The sequence below is a fragment of the Harmonia axyridis genome, chromosome 2, assembly GCF_914767665.1.
Source record: "Harmonia axyridis chromosome 2, icHarAxyr1.1, whole genome shotgun sequence".
NCBI classification, from domain to species: domain Eukaryota; kingdom Metazoa; phylum Arthropoda; class Insecta; order Coleoptera; family Coccinellidae; genus Harmonia; species Harmonia axyridis.
The window spans coordinates 2,054,245-2,072,485 of record NC_059502.1 but is presented as its reverse complement, the minus strand read 5'-3'; the positions used below and the strand labels follow the sequence as shown (position 1 = coordinate 2,072,485).

The 18,241-nt window shown below is 38.4% G+C and overlaps 1 protein-coding gene across 1 annotated transcript in view; it reads left to right on the top strand.

The window, feature by feature from the left end:
- LOC123672776 (nephrin) overlaps positions 1-18,241 on the top strand; it is an 84,477-nt gene that overhangs the window by 14,166 nt on the left and 52,070 nt on the right. The window contains exons 2-3 of the mRNA XM_045607055.1: positions 13,149-13,316; positions 13,382-13,561. Coding sequence (XP_045463011.1) covers positions 13,149-13,316; positions 13,382-13,561 — 348 coding nt within the window. The remainder of the gene's footprint in view (positions 1-13,148; positions 13,317-13,381; positions 13,562-18,241) is intronic.

Below are 18,241 nucleotides of genomic sequence, written 5' to 3'. Positions count from 1 at the left end.
TTAGTTTCAAAATGAAGATGAGATATTTGGTTTTACCTTAGAATATAGATAGAAGGACGGAAAGTGAACATTTGTGCTCGATCCCTAATACAAGAGAGATGGAAGTTTAGTGTCACCAATCACAACCGAGCTTGCCGATTGTGTGTGCGAGTCATAGGCGTGGAGAATCCAGATTTTATTGTTGAATGCTTCATCAGCAATCCTTTTTTCATAACTTCACAATAGCTAAATCATTAAACTGAGAAAAACATTGACCCTTTTGAAACACTGAAGAATTTTTATGAATAAATCACATTGTAAACTATTTTTGACCATCAATTGATAATTTCGAAATTAATCAAATTTTGTTACGCTACTGCTATACTGTCCCGTCAGACAAGGAGTGCCGAATGTTGGCATCAAAACTAATGCAGTACAAGGCGATTTTCGTTCCTCTTATTAATATTCTAAGGGTTTCTGCTCGGGTTTCACATATTTTTGAATCTTTCAGCTCCGTTGTAACTATTCTGACAATATTATCCTAAATTTATTGTTTGAATGTCGTTTTCGGGATAAAGTGTTTTTTTCCATCGAAATGCTTCTAATTCAAAAGGAGCGCGACCAAAGGAAAATAAACCAAATATTGGACTGGCAGAAGTCCAGATTGAAAAAAATCCGATCCAACTGAAATTGAGGAAACATTTGCGGAACTTATTTTTCTTTTTTATTCTACTCAAACGCAACAAAACCTAAATGTTGTTCCAAGCTAATCCATGCATGTGAATATTTTTCACACGTATCATGAACTTTTACGTTGGAACATGGAAATACTAAATCATAGCGCAAAATTCGCAGTGTCTCTCGTTTCCTTCACAAAAAAATGCCATCCACCGACCTATACACGACACCTAACTAATCACCATCCCCATATACCTCCATATCTAGACCATATCACCCTTCCACCGCAACCGCAGCGTCCGAATCCGCGTGTGACATAACCTTAAATCAAAGCGCCATTAGTTCGACGTCAGGTTAGACGTCGCATCGTCGTCGATACCGATGTATATGCGACCGCAAGCCGCGTTCACTTTGCGGACGCGTTAATGTCTATGTATGACGTCCCGTCAGATCGGGCGGTCTGGAATCAGAAGTGAGGTGACATCATAAACGGGATAAAACACGCAGTACGGTTTATGGTAACATGTTGCCGACGGCCGCGGTCTGGCATGTTATTACAGGTCGGAGCGAGGTTATATCGACAGCGACATCTGTCGGCGTACGCGGTGAAGCTGTGTGCCTTGGATTTCTCTTGTTTCTGTCGATTATTATGCTTGATATTGAGATGAGAGGAGGGTTAGTGGGATGATAATGTTTCGAGGGAAACTGGAGGAGGATAGATGACGTCTGATGGATATTGTCATTCAAAATATTTGTGTTATTTTTTGGAAGTGAAAGTTATAGATTTATCCTAATTCAACAATTTCACTAAGGAAAAGCTCCATCTTCTCTCTGGACACAATCGCCTCAAAAAGCACAAAATGAGGTTCAACCCCGGGTTCAACCGATGGTTCAACAGAAACTAACAAGTGTAGATTATATGAGAAGGATGAAGAAACATCTGGTCGATCACAGACTGCCCTGTCATAGCAAGCTGCTTTGGACTAGAAACTTGTGGAAGTGAGGAAGTACCCTCCTTGAAACCATCCCAGATAGTGGAGTTCATTAGAAATCTCCAACCGGAAGGTGAGCTGTAGATGATGCATACAGGAGAACAGCTTTAATAGGGAGCACAAGAGACCTCAAGGTTAAATTGAATGTTCACTAAGCCTTTGTTTAGGAATCTAGTCATAAAACTAACTAAACTATTCTAAAACAATTCTAGCTTGTACGAAGCCATTCAATAATTTGCAAGCAACCTCTGTCTGATAAAGACGTAACATCTTTAAAGCCTTTCTAGATTCTGTATTTCTTTGGTACTCTTCGCTTGGAAGGTTTACTTTAGATATTTCAGTGGTGGGAAAATTGTTTCACGAAACCAGATTCATAAAACGTGTTTCTCCAATGTGCAGCGCGCCAAAAAGAGATCAAACACTAGAGACCGAACTATCGTCCGATACTTAAACCAGGCTTGTGAATACCATTTGGACATTCGGAATAGGAGAGTGTCTGCATTTGTGAATAACTCCATAGTATTTTGAACTATCGGCCGTTAAAGTTTTCTGTACTATGCGGCATTCTTTGATCTGCATAAATATCAACAGATTCGAACAACTCTTCGCTTATACAGCCCACCTGCTCACCTATACGGCCCAAATCGACTTAAATCCGATCCGACTCGTACGCAAATCGGTCCAGAGGTGAACGGTACCTGAAGATCCCTCCCGAGATACGAAACGTCGGCGAGCTGGGGGACCCCACGGAAATCAGGATAACGCATCGTACGGCGGTCGGTCTTTTCGTAAATATGGTAATTTCCCGGCATAATTTCGTGCGTCATTTGATCAGATACGGGACCGGAGTCCTTCGTACGAAAATAATGCCGCAGAAAATTACCGAATAAGGGAAAATGACAGATATAAAGACGAGGGGGGAGGAGAGGAAGTTGGATTTGATTTTGGGTAGAGGCGGTCTGGTCCAAATTGCGCCGTTGGTTATCACGACTCGTTTAAATACAGAGCGTTGTTTTATGGTGAAGTCGAGAGGGTTTTTTGTCAGTCTGGAACAAGATAAATATAAAAAAAAATCGATTCTATGAATTTTAATATGAATTCAGATCAATATATTTTTATAATCTTTTATTGTACATGTGTGTTTAGAATTTGTTTCGAAGCAGTTTAAGAAATTGATAATTTAATGTTAACTGAAAAAATAATTGTACATTATTTAATCTTCGTAAATTTCTCTCTTGTAGCCATGAAGAAGTGGAAATATATCCGCGATACGTTGGCATTAGTTGGATTTAGTTTTGTATAACCCACTTTCCTAAAATCCTGTGAAAATCAATTACAATATGACCTCACAGGGAAATGAATCTTCAGACCATACTGGAAATAGTTAAGTTGTTTAAGGTGTGAAACATTGCTGCACATTCTTACCAAATCAAAAAGTCTAGCATACTGGATGAAAACATTAAGGTAACAAATGTAACATCATCACTATTTGTTCTTCAAACATCTAAAATGCTGGTGAAATGCAGTTATTCATGAGGTTATTGTTGATATGTTGTCAACTACTACAAAGGATATACCGGATATTCCATTTCAATTTGAAGCGTAGTATTCATCAGTGAGGTATCCGGTGAAAAATGCTTCAAAATAATCGCATTCAAATTTTTTATACAGTGAAGTCAATTCTTAAAGTTATCCCGTTTATTACAAACAGTGGAATGTTGTGATAAAGTGAGAGTTTTGGTTTTAAAAGCGTGAATAGTTACTTAACTGTGTTTTTATCTCTTAAACCTGAGTGACTTTTCCATATCATCAAGAAACACTCATTTTATTGGAGGTTGATATAACATGTGGATAGACAAAGTATGAAATACAGAAGTGCTCAAAAGAATGGGTAAAGAGAGAGAAATACTGAACGGGGTGAAGATTGGAAAGTAGCAGTATCTGGGTCATGTGCTGACAGGGGAGAAATATACCTTATTGCAGATAGTGATACAGGGAAAGATACAGGGAAGAAGGAACATCGGAAGAAGGCGAATCTCCTGGAAACAACTTGAGACAATGGTACAAGTGCAGTTCTGTTGAGTTGTTTAGGGCTGCAGTGTCAAAGATGAAGGTAGCCATTTTGATAGCCAACCTTCTGAGAGGAGATGGCACCTGAAGAAGAAGAATATATCATGTAGGAAACCTGTCTTAGTATTTGGGAAACATATTTAATTTATCATAACTATTGAACTATTAAGAGAAATGGGGATGATCTATCATGTTTCCTCAGGCTGGGTCTAACCATCACTGCGTTGAGGTATATTTCAGTTCCAACCTCGGTTCCAACACTTCTAGAGCAGTTGATTATAGGAGAGACTAGAGAAGTTTTTATTTAAAAAAAATTCTGAAGACGCTTCACTTAGAAGTCTAATCAATAAAAACATATTTTTTCTGGAAAATTCTACTTAATTCGTCAACATAGTCACTTTCAGGATACATGTACTCCAACTTTTTAATATCTTCCCAGTACGAAGATTCTTTTTTGCTTTCGAAATGGACTTCAAATTCGGCAGTCATTCTTGATGACAGTCAAATTTCTTTTCCTAGAGCATTTTTTGAGCTCTGCAAAAAGCTAGGAATCACTGGAGGCCAGATCTGGAGAATGAGCTGGGCGGTGAAGCATCTGGAAGAGCAATTTGACCATCTATTTGTGACTAGAACCATTATCTTGGTGAAAGATATTTTTTGCATTTGAGTACGTTTCCTTTTAATTTCTGTCTACTAACGAGAAAAAAGTGGTATGGCACTGGTCCATATGGGGTTGCTGGCTCCCATCGAGAGCATTCTTTGGGGGTGGATAAGAGAAAGCCTCCTAGATATAGGTGGTAGTGGAAAAACTCAAATATCCTAGGTTGACAAAACCTGCGCCCTCTATTTCTTGAACGATTCAACGTATAGAGAAACTTTCGAAACAAAAGTTGTAGGGAATTTTATCTTCTACAATATTGATTATGACAACAAATAGCAAAAAACCTATAGGAAACGAGAAATTCGCAAAAAAGGTAGATTTTTATGATCTTTGACTTAAGATTTTAATAGTAGGTTTTGAGACAACTTTCAGTATGTCAAAATACAAGTTTATATGGGCTTTCAGCTGGGTATCTCCAATTCCGAGATCAGTACCTGCTTTTCAATAAAACCAGTGGACTATAAAATCCACACAAAGTCCACCAATCAACCAACGCCAAATCCGTTAACCGGCAGCAGAACTGCTCCAACATCTCGAGCTAACAGTAGTCGAGTCGATTATCTATTTATTGAATGAATATACGCGAGGTTGAATGATCGAGCGGTGGGAGGGCAGGGTGAGAGACGAGGCGAGAACCAGATTCTGGAGGCACGCGGAACAGGTTTGCCCGGACAGGTTGAGGAGAGAAGAAAAACGACGGAAATGGGACCGTGGAACTTGATTCGCATCCGGCGAAGCGTTGGCTGGTTCCTTGGCGATGGGTTCGATGGGTGGACATCTGATACGCTTTTTATCGGCTTCGTTCTTCGAGGAGTTGTCGGTCTTCTCTGCGATTGCCGGTCGGGATGTACACAGATTGGGTATCTAGATACCTTTACAATTTTTATATACGTTTGACTGTCTCTGATGCTACAAATTTCATATTTTTCATCAAATGTAAATGTCCATGGCTTAGAATATACAGGATGGCCGCTTTTTTAATGGGATTGTATTGGTAACTTTCAAACCATAAGAGTTAGAAGGTCGGTCAAATTGAGAAAAAGTTGCATTCATAGAAGCATTGTCAAGCAGTTCAAACAAATCTAAATTATCAGGGGCGGTTATCGGGATATCATATCATAAGAAAAGTAAATTCTGTCATTTTGATTTTTCTTTTTTTCCCACTTTATTTCAAATATCAAAAAATGTTACAGGAATTTTTTATTCGACAGTAAATTATTCTCAATTTGGAGTAATCAGATTTCGTATCCAACGTTTCGTACTCTCTGGGCCACCCTCAACCTCATTTGTCTCAATACGGACCTGCATATTTTATGACTTTTTCGAAATAACTTTTAACGCTGAATTCAACGATATGTCATACAATATCATTCAAAGTAGATTTTCAGGTGTTTTGGACCCTTATCCAATTTTCTTTGGGTCGGATCTGTATTACCTTTAGTATAATTGTGGCCCAGAGAGTACGAAACGTTGGATACGAAATCTGATTACGTCAAATTGAGAATAATTTACTTTCGAATAAAAAATTCCTGTAACATTTTTGGATAATATTTGAATTAAGAAATTTCAAAATGACAGAATTTACTTTTCTTATGATATCTCAATAACCGTTCCTGATAATCTCGATTTGTTTGAACTGCTTGATAATGCTTCTATGCATGCATCTTTTCCTCAATTTGAACGACCTTCTAACTTTTATGGTTTTAAAGTTACCCATACAATCCCATTAAAAAAGTGGTCACTCTGTAGATAGAAGCAACGGAAAGAAAACATTTGTGCACCACTTATTCGGCTCGAAGGACCAACGACAGTGGTATAATTCGCGGAAATTGATTTTTTGAGGTAAGAATTTATTGCTTTGTTGAACTCATTATCAATTTTAGTACTGCAGAAGAAGGCATAAAATGGCTGCGTTCATTCTAGAAGTATTCCAAGAATTGAATATTGAACTATTGCGTAGTGTGATTGCAAAATTTCCATCATTTTTGTAATGATTCTAACAATTTCGATGCGTTATTGAAGTGTGTATCGTTTTATTTTAGAATATAGATAGAAGGAATGGAAAGTAAACATTTGTGCTCGATCCCGAATATAAGAGAGATGGAAGTTTAGTGTCGCCAATCACAATCGAGCTAGCCGATTTTGTGTGAGAAACATAGGCGTGGAGAATCCTGATTTGATTGTTTGCTTTATCAGGATTCCTTTTTTCATAACTTCACAATAGCTTAATGATTAAACTGAGAAAAACATTGACCCTTTTGAAACACGAAAGAATTTTTATGAATAAATCACATTGTAAATTATTTTTGAGCATGAATTGATAATTTCGAAATTAATCAGATTCTGTTACGCTACTGCTATAGTGTCTCGTCAGACAAGGAGTGACGAATGTTGGTATCAAAACAAATGCATCAGTTACAAGGCGATTTCCGTTCCTTCTATTAATGTTTGAAGGTCCATGGTCTTCAATAATACGCAGTTTTCTGAGTACGTGTTGCATCTAGCCTTGGACTGTTCGAACATTAATCTCTCGAATTCTACCCTTAAGAGGAAACAGAAAGAAATTGTCGGAATTTCTCCTTACAAATCACTGATTTTTATGCGGTTTTCACATAAAGAACCAAAGAAGAAAAAAAAATAGAAGAAGACCAAAACAAAGTTGGCGATCTGCAAGCGTTGTCCGCAGCAATTCCCATGCACCCAATATTTCAAATGCGCCAAAAACAAAATGCATTCACGCCTCAGGAAGAAAATTGCCGGGATAGAAAAGTTCCACCACTCTGTGTACACTTTGAGGAAAACAACACGACGGCAGCGATTCTTTCTCATTTTTCAACGGCGGCCATATATCCAGGGAAAACTCAACAACGGTTTCATTTCACATCATAACCTAGAAAAACGTACACGTTTGCGGAAGAAACCGAAACCAAGATTTCCTGGGGGTATAATATGTTATGCTTAAAAACAAGATGCGTCAACGGCCCAGGGAAAAGAAGGAGGGACGGAGAGATCATAAAGGTCGCGTTCATCAAATTAATGTTTGATGATATCAAACAGGGCGGAGACAGGAAGAAGGCTTCTCTGGAGAGATTGGTGGTTCGCAGGTTGTATTCCGTATCTGTTGGAAATTCATAATATTCTAATTTTTTTTAACCTTCTGTATCCAATACTGAGGCCATAGCTATCAGAACCAATCAGGCGCAGTACTTTCTATGCCCGTGAGGATCTGTCCTCGAATGACACTTAACCTATAAGTAAAGGGTGTTTTTTTTAGAGCTATAGAACTTTAAATTGCAATAAAACAAAGATGGATTATTCGCTTGACATGAATTTTATTTATTCGCAAGATAATCTTGTGGCATTACATTTTAAATATGATTTCTGGCATATGACCGCCACGGCTGGCTCGGATGTAGTCCATTCTGGACGTCCAATTTTCGATGACTGTTTCCAACATTTGTGGCCGTATATCGACAATAACACGGCGAATGTTGCCTTCCAAATGGTCAAGGGTTTGTGGCTTATCCGCATAGACCAATGACTTTACATAGCCCCACAGAAAGTAGTCTAGCGGTGTTAAATCACAAGATCTTGGAGGCTAATTCACAGGTCCAAAACGTGAAATTTGGCTGTCACCAAACGTGTCTTTCAATAAATCGATTGTGGCACGAGCTGTGTGACATGATGTGCCGTCTTGTTGGAACCACAGCTCCTGGACATCATGGTTGTTCAATTCAGGAATGGAAAAGTTAGTAATCATGCCTCTATACCGATCACCATTGACTGTAACGTTCTGGCCATCATCGTTTTTGAAGAAGTACGGACCAATGATTCCACCAGCCCATAAAGCGCACCAAACAGGCAGTTTTTCTGAATGTAACGGTGTTTCGACATGCACTTGGGGATTAGCTTCACTCTCGGCTTCACTCCAAATGCGGCAGTTTTGTTTGTTGACGTAGCCATTCAACCAGAAGTGCGCTTCATCGCTAAACAAAATAAAATGGACGTAGTGCGCGATACGTATTCCGCACAGAACCATTATTTTCGAAATAAAATTGCACTATTCGCAAGCGTAGTCTACTCATGATGAATTGCCAAACCAAAATGAGAATAAATCACTTGACAGCCTAATGCCAACTTTAAGTTATATACCTCGAAAAAAAAACACCCGTTACTTCATTCATCTAATTCGAAATTAGATGAACGAATCGACCCAATCAAGTAGAGCAAACTATTCCCCCCCCCTCCACCGACGAAAACTAGAACACCCATAATAAATCACAACCATACGCCAACCGCGTCGAACAAATCGCCATGAGGAATACGCCAGATAAATTCGGGGATTCCCGGAAACATCGAAGAAACGCCATCTATCTCCTCGTGCATGTACTTCCCTCCAGTGGATCCCGAAATTACGGCCCTACATTTTCCGCGACACGTCCCGTAAAAATCCCACAGGTCTCGAGTCCCGGTTCCCGAGATCTATCACGCCCTTACTATTCATACAGTATTCAGACGACGGAAAAACTATCCTCTCCTATCTTAGACCGCGTCTCCACGGGCTCATCATAAATTTAAGATCATGAAACAGTGGGGTAGTTACCGAGGCCCTCTACGTATTCATGGACGAAATTTAAGTTATTGCCGCTCTTGTGATTCCATTGTTCTACACTCTTAGCTCCAAGGCGTCGCTTTTAGACCTCACTATTGCGCTCAATAATTCAGTATGGCTCTTTGTTACGCCACCATTGATCTATGATTCTTTCCGGATTGGAAAACGGAGCTATGATTGGGGCAGAAATGGAATTTTTGAGCGGATCTTCTATCTGGCTCGGAGGACCAACGAAAGTGGTATAATTTGAGGGAGTTAGTTTTTTGGGGTTATGAAAATGAATCGATTGCTTTATGAACTTATTGTCGATTTTGGTAGCAAAAAATGCTCAAGAAATTGAATTCTGTATAATCATTCAATACGTACATCATTCCAACATGTAAACATGTTTACATAACGGGTGTTTTTTTCGAGGTATATAACTTTAAGTTGGCATTACTGTTCAAGATGGCGACCGATTTAACAGCTGTCAAGTGATTTATTCGCAGTTTGGTTTGGCAATTCATCATGAATAGACTCACACCTGATCAACACTTACAAATAGTGCAATTTTATTTCGAAAATAATGGTTCTGTGCGGAATACGTATCGCGCACTACGTCCATTTCATTTTGTTTAGCGATGATGCGCACTTCTGGTTGAATGGCTACGTCAACAAACAAAACTGCCGCATCTGGAGTGAAGCTAATCCTCAAGTGTATGTCGAAACACCGTTACATCCAGAAAAACTGACTGTTTGGTGCGCTTTATGGGCTGGTGGAATCATTAATCCGTACTTCTTCAAAAACGATGATGGCCAGAACGTTACAGTCAATGGTGATTGGTATAGAGCCATGATTACTAACTTTTTCATTCCTGAATTGAACAACCATGATGTCCAGGAGCTGTGGTTCCAACAAGACGGCGCAACATGTCACACTGCTCGTGCCACAATCGACTTATTGAAAGACACGTTTGGTGACCGCCTAATTTCACGTTTTGGACCTGTGAATTGGCCTCCGAGATCTTGTGATTTAACACTGCTAGAATACTTTCTGTGGGACTATGTGAAGTCATTGGTCTATGCGGATAAGCCACAAACCCTTGACCATTTGGAAGACAACATTCGCCGTGTTATTGCCGATATACGGCCACAAATGTTGGAAAAAGTCATCGAAAATTGGACGTCCTGATTGGACTACTTCCGAGCCAGCCGTGGCGGTCATATGCCAGAAATCATATTTAAAATGTAATGCCACAAGATTATCTTGCGGATAAATAAAATTCATGTCAATCGAATAATCCATCGTTGTTTTATTGCAATTAAAAGTTCTATAGCTCTAAAAAAAACTCCCTATAGTTCGATGTTCATACAACTATGCGGAAAACCTTTCTGGAAAATCGAAATTCACTAGCCGAAAAAACACGATATTGGGAAGAACAGATAAATTGTATCGGGAACGTCCTCCTGTAGGAATTTGATGGATGATGGAACGTCAATTATTTCGAACGAACGCCATGTCCATCGCTTTCGGTAACGAGAACGCATGAGACTTTTCGCACATAACTTTTTTTTTATCGACTCAACATATGTCAGTCCGACGGGAATTTCGTATCGCTGCGCTATTGACATTGTTATGCGATTAATAATTTTCAATTAACCCTTTTACGGATATATCCTGACAATTTTTAATCCCGGTTGACGTGAAAAATTGCGGAATAATGAAGGAAATTGGATTGGTTGGTTGGACAGGGAATTTTTTTTTTATATCGAATATTCATTCAGGGATTCAAATCAAATAAAACGAAATAATTTCCACAAATATTGGTTTTTTTCTTTATTATGGATTAGGTTTTCTGATTTGAAAATTGTTTATGGACAATGGAGGGTTTTCCAAAGAGAGGTTTCATTTCGAATAGTCCGCTTCAATAGCATATGACAAGTGAAAACTACGTCATGTACGATAAATTGTTAAAATCATTACAGAAATGGTGGAAATTTGCAGACACTCATATAGTGGCCAGTTGGGTGATATCGTTTTCCATCGTTAATGGTATACCTTTCTCTTGACAATGAATTAAACATCCATTGATTTATCCTGAAATAAAATCTATGACAGCAGCTATGAAAACTAGCGTATTCTTCATAGCTTACTCAATTCCAAATCTATGTATTGCTCATACTGTGGGAAATATTATTTCTCACGGCACTTTGCCCACACCTCGCTTGGTAGACCAATGAAATTGGGCTTTTGAGTCGTTTCTATGGAAACGCAATACATTAGCACATAATGTGAACGAAGGCCATTTTGATTTGAATCAAGTCTATTAATTGAATTATAGAAATTTGTGCAGTTGTAGGAAAAGTATAGTGTGCAACATGTGGAGAAAGTCCTTTATTCGCTCGTGTGTTTTCGGCACTCGCCTTTCAGGCTCGTGCCACAAAATCCACACTCGCGAGAAAAGTTGGACTTTCTCCATATGTTGCACACTATACTTTTCCTACAACTGCACAAATTTCAATAATTCAAGTAATAGACTTGATTCAAATCAAAATGGCCTTCGTTGACAGTATGTGCTAATTTATTGCGTTTCCATAGAAACGACTCAAAAGCCCAATTTCATTGGTCTACCAAGCGAGGTGTGGGCAAAGTGCCCTGAGAAATAATATTTCCCACAGTATGAGCAATACATAGTTTTGAAATTGAGTTAGCTGTGAAGAATACGCTACTTTTCATAGCAGTTGTAGAAAAAGTCCTTTTCTTGCTCGTATGTTTGTTCAAAATTGCTTGCTATTTTTCAACCTCTAACGAATTAGTATAGAAAAAATCAGATCTCAAAGATACCCTCAGTTTTCATCTCTAGGTCTTTTCTCACATGTTTGCTGATGATGGCGTCACGAAACACCAACATTATAATGAAATATAGACACAAGATCAATGGCGTATCTGTCAAAGAAAAAGCTGTAGCTGTGCACGGATGCCATAATTACCTAGCCACGTCATCGCGAAGAATTAATGAAAGATATGTGTATGCTTCCATATTTTGCCATTACAGTACGGATAGAGCTTCCGATGCCAGGCAAAAACCGAAATCCATATATATCTCGTATGGTCTGCCGCCAACATAGCGTCCGCATCAAAAATCCAAGAAGGGACATATATCACGCGGTCATTAAACCGATCCATATCAATGAAAGTCCAAAACCGTATAGGGAAGGCCAACAACAGAACGAACCCGGGTTATATATTTCAGTTAGGAGATAAAGCGGAGGAGATATCCCGGTTCTGGCATAGCCGGAATTCGGATATGGAGTTATATATGGTTCTATTTACTTTAATGTTGTTTCAACTTCCGTCCAGTTTTTACTTTTCCAATTTTCCGACGAGAAGAGTATAATAGCTTCTGTTTTCCCGTTGAAGACCAGAAAAACATCAACCAAATTAAAGGGGATTTCTCCTGTTTTCCAGGAGGAGGAGGAGGGAGTTGTCGGAAATCCCCCTCTTCCAGAAATCCCCTTAATTGGGGTTCCGGAAGTTCGGTCAAGGTGTAACAGGGATGGAGGAGTTGTTGAGTTCAAGACGGGAGATAATATTCGTTCCGTTTTGCATCCTGTTCGGAAAGTTTTGGAAAAGTTTTTTACGTTCGGAGATTGATGCACGCGTCAGTTGGTTGATATGGAGGGGGCGCTATGCGGGCGAGTAAGGCTAGAGGGCGAATTCGCTCCGATTTTTGTCTGAATTCGCACTTTGAAAAGCTAATAATTGGCAATATGAAGAATTTTTCTATATAAATCATACAATTCGAAATGGTTATAATGGCAACACTGTTTATAATTTTTTGACATTACTTATGTCATTTGTGTGCCATAGGTTATGTCATTGAATCATGTCAAGATAGATGCATCAATGACGTTCAGAAATTGTTAAACTGTTTAATCACAATCAGTGCTCATCTGTGAATACTGAGAAAAATTTAAGAAGAATTAATTCATGGACGACAATATTCAGTTAACCTTTTCACTATTCGTCGTATTATTCGTCGATTTAACCTCAAAACGACATTGACGGAAAGACGACGTGAGCGCCACAGGAAACATTGTGTTTTCAAGTGAAAATCATCATCAAGAAAATCTATGGAGTTGAATCGCTCTTATCTAATCTGATCTTTCTTTTCAGTTTCCCTGGTACTCCTCCTCATCATCACAAACACCACAGCCCAGCAGCAATACTTCCGGGTGCAACCTCGAAATGTCAAAGTTCAGGAAGGTGGTGAGGTCATGATGGAATGCGAGGTTGCCAACCTTGCTGGTCAGGTTCAGTGGACTAAGGACGGCTTCGCCTTAGGTATGACTCAGCCAGGATATCCCCCAGGATACCGTGTCACTAATCTGCCTCGTCTTGATTTTCAGGTTTCTCCAATGTGATTCCAGGATTCCCTAGGTATTCGGTAATTGGTGACAGGAGACACGGTGTGTACAACCTGCGGGTTAGTAATGCATCCTTAGAGGACGACGCAGAGTACCAATGCCAGGTGGGACCGGCCAGGATGCACAAAGCTATCAGGGCCAACGCCAGGCTCAGCGTCATATGTGAGTCTCAATTTTTTTCTTATTTTACTTTACTATTCTTTCAAAGACACCCTCTCACACCGTCGTGGAGAGGTGACTCTGATGCAACGCTGCGAGCCTCATAAACCTGCCGGTGCAGAAGTAGAGTGTGGCGCGAAACCCATAACGCCACCTCTCGGGCAAACAGAGCCACTTCAATAGTATTGAACCGGGATGAAGGAATTTATACTGGTTTTTAAAAACTTACCCTCGATTTTATTCAAATTCGACCGTTACAAATTAATGAAATTGATTACTCATCAAATATTTCCGTCTATTAGTATTAAATTCCTAATGCAAAGCAAATAACTCTTGGTTTTTACTTGTTTCATATTTATGGGAATATGTGAAATTTTCATTATAATTGCATATTTCGCATAATTCAAAACGAAAACCGGTAACAGGAAGGTTTAATTTAGCTCTCATGCTGCAACAAAGTTTCTATCGTTAATTATAAAATTGAATACTCAATATTTCATTTTCGATAGCGGAAACGATGCTGAATAAAACAAAAGCTATTTCCAAATTCGATGTGAACAGTTGTTTGCGTTCATCACTAATTTGAATTGATTGGATTCATGTAATCTCGTCGAAAAAAAAACTAGAAAAAATTCCCGTTATTCCCAATTTCAACATGTAGGTATCTAGCTACGCCACTCTCCTTCATTACAGCATAGAATAAAATCAGATTTTTTCTATACGAGTATGTCTCTATGCCGAATTAAAAAAGCGCTAGCATAAACAGATTGAAACGGTAATTAGATTCCATTTCCACCGGGGATTTTTCCCGGCAGATGGCGCTGCGCGACGCTGAATTTCGCATTGTTACGTTATGAATCGCAGAAATGTACAAACAAAGATATTTCATTACGGATTTCAATTGCATCTAGTTACATGATTCCGAATCAGAATCGTTCCGACCGACTGAGCTTTATGATCCAATAATTGGGGAGGTTTTCATTATACCCCGTCGGCGAAAAAAAAAATGTAAACATTCGAACTGATTAAAACCAACGGCTGGAATTGATGTGCAGGATCCTCGTGAAAAAAAGTTACGGGAGAGGGCAAACACAGGGATTCGATTCGAAAGTTGCTGTCAAACAAGGGGTTGATCTCATTTGTTTGACGGGAAAAGGAGGATACTGTCGAGTTATCTGTCGCTGTTGCAGGGGGGTGGAAATCGATAGAATTGGGATGGTGGATGTGTCGAACTTCTTTTTGGGTGAAATAGATGCGCCAAAGGTTGAACGATTGAGTTTAAAAACTATGACTTATTTTCTAGATTGTCTAAAAATGGTTTAAACATAAAAAAAAACATCGGACAACGGTGGACTTGAACCCAGGTTATCAGCGTCAAAAATTCGACGCTTAACCTCTGAACTATGACTTTTCGTATCGTTAAAGTAGAAAGCTCAATTTTTTCCATATTTTCTTCGGGATAACTTGAGAAAACTCGTCATCCATTGCCGGACACTTATGATAGTTGCTTCCCCCTGCCAGAAACTCCCAAACTTTTATTATTACAATTACACAATTGAATACAGAGTAGCCTTTATAGGATTAGTCAAAAATGTGTACCGAGATTTCTGGAGATGGCGGTTCATTGAAAAATCAGTACAGTTTGATGAATGAACACGTGGCCCAAAAGGCATATTCAATGAGATAAACTCCCAAATTTAATAAGATTGAAATAAATCTCCGCATAACTATCGCTTTGCGACCTTCAGGTTTTTCCATGCAAATTTGATGGAATTTCAGTTTCTGTTAAAAAAATCCTATCATTACATTTGAAATTTCGTAGGAAAATGTACAAAACAATGAACTTCTGACTTAGCGCCCCCTATCTAAAGCAGCAAAAACAAATTCATCATGAGTATATTTTGTCCTCAATCAACAAGATATTATCTTTCAGACGAGATCTAATTTGCTGAAAAATGTTGAACCAAACTGAAGTTACAGGCATTTCAATCCGTCAGATTTCTCCCTTTCACCTACCCTTATTTGATGTCGTAAAATCGAAAGTGACAATTCAAAAAGTCAGAGAATTTTCCAAGGATTACAGTGATGATATTTTTTCTTCAACTTCATATGAAACATTTTCGAGTAAAATTCATTTTTCTACTGGACGGTAGCTATTACGCCCCCTAGCGGTAGAGTTATGAACTTCAAAACAATTTCCAGTGTGTTTTCTTGTACACTTTAGTGGTAAAAATTTTTACTGCAAGTCTCTACGATGAGTGGATCCTAAGATATAGCCGCTTACCTCGCTTATTTGCCCACCCTATAGGTGTAATAAAAAAATCTATTTTAAAAACATACATTTATGCACGAAATTTCAATCTGGTGTCATTCACCGTTCAGAAGTTATGCGGAGAAATTTTTTTATTTCATAAACTTTGGAAGGATATATCTGCCTTAATATGCATTTTGGGCCATAAGTTCATTCATCAAACTATACTTATTTTTCAATGCACTATCACCCCCAAAAAGCTCGGTACACATTTTTGACCAACCTTGTATAGGCCACCCTGTATATAAGTCGTATTGATGAAGATGTTCCACGCGTTAAACAATAAACCAATGTGCGAGATTCTCACCGTGAATCATCATGTTATAAAAGGCGAAACGTGTCTATCCCCCTTCCAATAAAAACATCAATATCGACGTCGTCGACACCGAAAAAAGAATATTCGGTATCTAGATGCAGACATATTCGAATTTACGAGCCATAAACTAACGCCATACCGTCGTTCTCGCAGACGCTCTTAATCCCAAGATCCATTATCGCCGATATGATTTCTCTCATCCAGCATCTCTCTTTGGCGAATTGAATCATCATAAATATTTCTCTTTAATTAAAACCGATAGGAGAGAATATCGTCGTAGCGGTGAGCAGAATCGATATCTGACACCGTCTTATTTCGGTCGTAAATGATCTGAAATAATGGAAAAATGACATCGTAGATCCGGCAACGTTGTTCTTCGTTATAGGTGTATCGATCGTCGTCATCGATGACGTGGCTGGATTAGGATAATTGGTTTCTTTGGGAGTTTATGTGAAGAATTTAGGTCGATTTGTAGAGTTGGCTGGGTAATTATTTAGATACTAATGATCAACTGCTAATTACGGACCTATAAAGTAGATTAGAATAACGAGGATCTATAGTTTTGGAAATACAGGATAGTTGAATTCCATGTTCGTCAGTATGCTGAAGAAAAGGAGATGAAATGTAAATGTAATACACTTCTTCTTTCTTCATGGGAATATTGTACCTTCTAATTGATTGATTCAATTACGTAGATCACGAAAATGTTTGCAGTTGAGTGATAAGTTCATTATTTCAAGAAATATAGGCAAAAATCTGGAGTTAAAAAAAAAATTGAAAATTTTCTTGGGTCTGCCATTTGCTCTAGACATGAGCTATGCTCTTGAACCTTCACTATGTTTTAGACCAGCACACGATCTCTGGAAAAGGTATTCATTTGAGGGGTGTGTGACAATTATTTTAGGAGATATAACGATTTTTTAATGCAGATTCAATTTTTACTGATTTTTCCCAAATTTCGAGTTCAAATTTCCTGAAGACTGACGATCCCTAATGAGCCGAATTTCGAATTCGACCGGAAATTTTTTATACAAAAATTTTTGCAGAATTTTCCATACCTACACCTTAAAGAATTTGGAAAAAATTAAAGAATCCTTCATGGGAATATTGTCCCTTCTAATTGATTGATTCATCAACGTAGATCATGAAAATGTCTGCAGTTGAGCGATAAGTCCATTATTTTAAGAATTATAGGTAAAAATCTGGAATTTCCGAACAAAATTTGAAAATAGTATGTAAGATTTTTGTATCAACTTGGTGACAGAAAGAATTCTGAAAATCCTTCAAAGAATAAAAATCTTTTTGGTTACCTGAAACTCAATATTTTAATGGCTATAAATTAATATGAAATCAACTATCGTTTATTTTCGTATGCCACTTTGGTCCCAACTATTTAGGGCTCAATCCTTCCAAACAAAACAACGCCATGGGATTCCTATAGGAACATCTGTTGCCCTCACACGTGCCCGCTTAAACTCTCTCTAGAAAAAATAAATAAAAACAGTAAACAAAAACACGAACCCCTACGAGACTTCAACACACTGTATTCGCGAAAAATAAGTAGGGTGACAAGACCATGTGTAAAGGGGAGACATATGGGCACCTCCATGATGTTTATTCTGGAGGCACCATCTATCGGGACACGTGCAATTATAAGATACCCCATGCCAATATGAAGTATTTATAACTTAGGCAGGTCGTTAATACGAGATGTCTGTTTTCAAATGGGATATGGAGACCAAAGCGAAGAGTTGAAATATAAAGCGTGGAAATGTTATGTATATTATGTCATGTGTGGTTTGATGGATCGATTTCGTGTTTGGAATTCTTTGGGAGATGTTTATATTTCTATATGAGACACTCGGGGGACTATTTATTTTAAGATTCTGTTTAATTGAGGAATTCTTCAAGTGCGATTCATAACTCGGATATATAAGTTAAAATAATCGGAATCATAATTTTAAAATTGCTTGGAACGACAACTCAAATTTCATACCAAGCTTACTATTTTCCTTCAATTTTGCCAAATTTGTATTAATCTAAAAATGGAACAAAC